General features: G+C 34.8%; 1 protein-coding gene across 1 annotated transcript; it reads left to right on the forward strand.

Annotated features, from left to right (window-relative positions):
* Positions 1-228: 228 nt before the first annotated feature.
* On the forward strand, positions 229-1,558 carry LOC132166409 (acidic leucine-rich nuclear phosphoprotein 32 family B protein). Its single transcript, XM_059577215.2, has one exon. The coding sequence runs from the start codon at positions 362-364 to the stop codon at positions 1,442-1,444; it is 1,083 nt and encodes a 360-aa protein (XP_059433198.2). The 5' UTR covers positions 229-361; the 3' UTR covers positions 1,445-1,558.
* The last annotated feature ends 4,442 nt before the right edge of the window (positions 1,559-6,000 follow it).

Here is a 6,000-nt window from a genome sequence, read left to right on the forward strand (position 1 = left end):
AGACGATGTTGTTCCGGATTTGAGGTAATTTTGTTTGACAGCATAGAATTTGTACAGATTCCATGTAATTATTAACTATGACTTAAACAAATGGAAAAGAAAAGAAAAGAAAAGAAAACATGGTGGTTATGGATAGACAGGAAAAAGTTTCCAAAGGGGCTTTTTCTCTCTAGTGGTAGTTGCTCTATCTCTCTCTCTCTTTCTCTCTCTCTCTCTCAATTGCCAGTCTCTCCCCTTTATTCACGCCGCTCTCACTTCCAAATACACACTTTTTCTCCTCCACTGCTAAAACAAAAACAAGAAGAAAGAAAGGTTTCCTACATCTCCCTTTCATTACAACCAAACCCTCTTCCTTAAAAAAATGTCTGAGTTTTCCTTCTCAAACACCTTCAAGAAGACAGAATTCTCTACCCTTCTCCTCTCTGACTTCTTCCAAATTTGCTTCTTCATTCTCTCCCACCCTCTCTACTTCTCCTACTTCATCTTCTTCTCCCCATACCTTCTCAAGTTCCTCTCTTTCCTCTCCCCTCTCTTCATCACCACCCTCCTCCTCCTCCTTGTTCTTCTCACTATCTCTCCCCACCTTGTCCAGGAAAAGTCCCACTCATCCGAATTGGGTTTTCTTGTTAGTCCATATCAAACTGTTTTGAACACACTGCAGCCAAAATTGGAGGATGACAATGGAAGTTTCCAGCATTTTGAGGAGCTTGAAGTTTACAAGATTGTGTTTGACACCTCCACCTTTGAGATTAGAGAGGAGCCGGCTGAAGTTTTGGAGTTGGAAGTTAAAGAAATTTGCTCATCACAAGCATATGATGAGCCACCGGTTGACAAGAGTCTGGTTTATGAGACTACACAGCCTGCAGAAGTCATCACTCAGCAGATTATGGAAGTGAAGAGGCTGGAAAGCTTTTTCCAAGAAGAGAATGAGTTAGAGAAAACCATGTCTTTTTCAAAGGAAGAAAAAGAAGTCAACCAAACCGGCGTAGAGTCCTATAAAGTGGAAGAAGAGGAAGAAGAAGAGGAAAACAGAGAAAAAGAATCCAAGGCAGTGATGGAGAAAAATTCTCCCAATCTTGGAAGTTTTGGATCAATGAGGAAAGAGAAGGAGTGGAGAAGGACATTGGCATGCAAGCTTTTTGAGGAGAGACACAATGTGGAAGGAGGAGGAGAAGGAATGGATATGCTTTGGGAGACATATGAGACAGAATCCAATAAGGGTCAGAAAAAAGGCAGCAACAGGAAGAATGATGAGGATGATGATGATGAAGATGAAGAGGAAGACATGGATGAGCAGCTATGCTGCTTACAAGCTCTGAAGTTTTCTGCAGGGAAGATGAACTTGGGAATGGGAAGGCCTAATCTTGTCAAGATCTCCAAAACCCTCAAAGGGTTTGGATGGTTGCACAATCTCAGCAGGCATGGCAAGAAAGGATACCATTGAATTTTGTTCATGTTTGATTAATTTGCAATTATCAGATATGTGTCAGCTTGTTTAAGAATAACAAGTAAATATTCCCTTTTGTTTTTAACATTTTTGTTCATGATAAGTGTTCTTAATTAAAAACAAATCATAATTAAACTCTGCTATAGAGAGGAGGTTTCTAGGCGAACTAGCTTATAATAAGCAGCGTGGCAAAAGTTCATCACGCCTGCATAATATTGCTTTTCTCCATTGCTGTGATAATTCTCTGAGTTTGTTGGTGCGCGTGGGTATGGCATGAACGGTTAAGTTCCTACCATGTTAGAGCCCCTTCATTGTGCACAATTAGCAATAAGTGGGTTGCCCCCACCTTGTTCGGACAAGTGTTTGGGTAGCCTAAACCCTCCGTTTTGGGCTGCCCGAACGTACAAGTCAGGTGAGATTTAGGTGTCGTCTCACATTATACCATGCAATGCACAATCTTATTGTACAGGATCTGAATCCCACAAACTAGGATCCATTGAATAAGTGTCCATGTTTTTATCGGATCTTAGTTTGTCCATGTAGCCCAAACCCACCTATTTGAGTTGTCCTCACATTACACTGTCTACAAATGACAGTCTTATATGGCACAAGATCTGAATTCCACAATCCATAATCTATGGAATAAGTGTCCTTAGTTTTAGCATATCTTAACTTGTCCACGTAGTTCAGACCCACCTATTTGAGTTGTCCTCACATTATACTGTGCAAAGGACATTCTCATATTGCACGGGATCTGAATCTCACAATCCATGATCCAAGAAATAAGTGTCTTTATTTTTAGCAGATATTAGTTTGTCCAGGTAATTCAGACCTACTTGTTTAAGCTGCTCGAACACCTCTCTAAACATATAAAATTTAGGTGTCCTATCACATTATACCGTGCAACGAGCAACCACATTGCACGGAATTTGGATATGCTACTTGTTGCATTATAGAGAGAGGCCACAGCAATTGCCTGTAACCGAAAAAGTAAGGGTAACTATAAAATAATGGCTTAAGGGCCCTTCAATTTATAATGTCACATGTTATGGAGTGATTATTTTGCAAGACAACCAGATAGGAGGTGCATCCAACAGTCTTATTATGATATTTGGTAATCTGCCTCTTCATTGGCTATTACTTGCGTTCACATAAGGTTGGGAATCGGCATCCTAGGCAAAACCAAGGATGCCATGATTCTTTGTTCGATCAAATTGGTTGGGATCTAAAATCCTCTAAGATTTGCATTGACTTGCTACCCATCCCTTTTTGTATTCTAACACAAAATTACTACTTACAACAACAAAAAAACACAAAATTACTACATGATTTAGAGCTAAACTTAAGCAGCATAGAATCAATATGAAGGCCCTACGAAATTAAGGATAAATTAGAAAGAGTAATGTTATAAATAGTCCCTTCTATTTACGTTTTCAATAAAAATTTGGCACATCATATAAAAATATCAAATACAATAGAGATGAGAACATCGTATATTTAATTCAAATAAATTACATGGACTTTTCTATTCATTTTAAACCAACGCCCACCATTGACCTTTGAGCCCCTGACACTAGAGTATCCAAAACCAATCAAGACGGTGGCTCTGGTGGTTTTGTCTATGAGGCATTTTGTTAAGAAGAAAAATTATTTAGTCTGAAGGGTTATATAATTTTTTTGTTATTTCAAGCTTAGGAGTCTGCTTCCTATTCGAAAGTACAAAACACCCAGTTTACACCATGACTTGATTGAAGTTATTCTCTTTATGTAATCATCCAATAATTAGTTGAGAGTGCCATGTCGCGAGTTAGAAATAGAATTTGGGTCCTGATAAATACAAGAATTTAGTTTAAATCAATACTATATACCACATTTTTATCCAATCAACCATTGTATTTTCTTTTTTCTTTTTAACAAAAATTGATCCAAAGATCGGTTGAGACTAGCTGCCAATATGCCACTTGAAAATATTAAAAAATAATTATAAAATAAAAATATAATTTTTCACATTATTTTTTAGTTTAACATAGAAGAGTTGGTATGGAATGATTGGTTGGACCTAAAAGGCTTCAATGAGCAAACAAAGTAGATTTTGTTGGTCTAGAGTGTAGACCATAAATGGGCATGTTACGTGTCCACATAACAAATTCAATGGATTTGGGCCTCCATACATGAAGCCGTGAAGGTAGGTCGAAGAACTTAAACCTCCCAAAAAAACATAAAACATCTGATTAAAAAAAAATCTTCCCCATTTTATCAAAACTCAACTTCTTTAAATAAATAAATTACAAAAGTATGATTCTTAAGCAACTTTTTAAATCATAGATTACTTATTATCTTAATCCTATCGTGACTTAAAAAAGGGATAAATTACAAGATAAATTATTCTTATCCTTTTTTTTTTTTTTTTAATTGAACGAGAGAAAATGACAACAGGGGAATTATTCTTATCAACTTCTACTAACTAGCTAGGGTGAGACGAGAGCTTGAACAATCTTCCTAGTTTGATGTGCAGATAGGGCTCTTAGTTTTAGGGTCTTTGAGATTGCAGTTTTAATAAGTGCGATTTTAAAAATTGTTTTTTGAAATCGCTACTTTTTAAAATCGCAAAAGTATTTGATAAAATATGTTAAAATGTTTTTTTTTTTTAAATCAAATATTTGTTATGTGAAATAATGATTTTTGTTTAAATCGCACCCTTAGACAAGGTGTTTTTTTTTCTTTTCTTTTCTTTGTTTATATTTTGTAATTAAAATTATTTTCTTTCGCGTGTTTTAAACTTGTAATTTTTTTATACATATGAGAAATTTCTCAAAACCCTCCTTAAACTTCTACCCATTTTGAAATTACTCCCTAAACTTTGAAAACTCTCAATTTATGATATCGAACTTTCAAATTTTTGTAATGTCCTCCATCGCAGTTTGAACTTTAAAATCATAATTTAGTCTTTAAAATTGTACATTTAAAAAAAAAAAAAAAAAAAAAAACTCTTTACATGCAATTGGAAAACACATATCTTTTACATTTTCAAATCGCAATTTTTTAAAAACGCAAACCAAACAATCCATTTTTGGCAATTTGATTTAAAATTCCTTTTTTTTTTTTTTAATTTTTATCTATAATATAAAAATACAATGCCAAATGCACCCCCGGTCAGGAAATAACTTTAATTTTGTTCCTAAAAAAGAAAAAACCGAACATGGTCCCATAAAATGTTCAGACAGTAAGAGAACAATTTTAAAAATGCATCATTACTGTATGTATATTTTTTATAAAAAGCTAACACCTTAAAAATGTTAATAGAGAATATGACAATCTAAAAAAAAAAAAAAAAACCTAGCATGTCCCTTATCATGCTTTTTGGGAAGAAAAACAACCCATGTGAGTTTTTTATGGGTTGTGAATCGTGATGTTGAAAGGCAAATATATAATACAAAGCCCGTCCATTTAAGGTTCACTCAAGACCCTCCATTAATTTATTATTCATGGTCACAATTACTTGAACTGTCAAGTCTATCGTTTTCTTTATTCAGAAATGTGTTATTCTCACTTTTAAGTTATATATATATATTTTATGGGATATTAAAAATTATTATTATATTTCGAATTAATTACTATTACATATTAGATGTAATGTTGATTTTTAGTGTCATGACAAAGAATGTGTACTTGACCGAAATAGATATATTTTATGGGATATTAAAAATTATTATTATATTTTGAATTAATTACTATTACATATTAGATGCAATGGTAATTTTTAGTGTCATGACAAAAAATGTGTACTTGACCGAAATGGATCATTTTTAGTTCAAAATAGACTAAAGAGTGTCCAATTAAGGGTCAAGATTAAAAATCATGAGACTATAAATGAGACACATGTCCCATTAATATTTCAAGTTTTAAAAAAATAATAAAAAATTATGAAGTGGCTTGCCACACCATTTTGGCCCTAGGAGGTGGTTGGCCACCCTATGACCCTTGGGGTGGTTCAGCCACCTCCAAAGACCAAATAAAAAGAAAAAAGAATTGCCCTAGGGGCGACCAGCCACCCCTGCCACCCCCAAAGGCCATGGGGGTGACTTTGGCCACCCCAAACTGGCCCTTGGGGTGACCGAACCACCCTATGGACCTTGGGGTGGCTCAACCACCCCCAAGGCAACCTTTTTTTTTTTTTTTTTGGCCCTTGGGGGGTGGTTGAACCTTCCCCAAGGGCCATGGGTGGGCAGCCACCCCTAGGGCTAAAATGGGATGGCCAGACACCCCGTAATTTTTTATTATTTTAATTTTTAAAAAAAAACTTTAAATATTATTTTATTAATAGGATATGTGTTCCATTTGTAGCTTCTAAGATTTCTATCCCCCTAAAGGTGATGTGCATTTAATAATTATTATTTAATCAAAATTCAATAATGATCAATTTCATATTTAATGGTTATTTTAAAAATCACATTATCTTTGGAGGGATAAAAAAGGGATACAAATCCTATGTATGGCATTTATCTTTCCTAAATTACTTCCTGCAATTGATGTGGGTGGGATGGTTTGTTTAG

Source organism: Corylus avellana, chromosome 2, assembly GCF_965113065.1.
Source record: "Corylus avellana chromosome 2, dhCorAvel1.hap1.2, whole genome shotgun sequence".
NCBI classification, from domain to species: domain Eukaryota; kingdom Viridiplantae; phylum Streptophyta; class Magnoliopsida; order Fagales; family Betulaceae; genus Corylus; species Corylus avellana.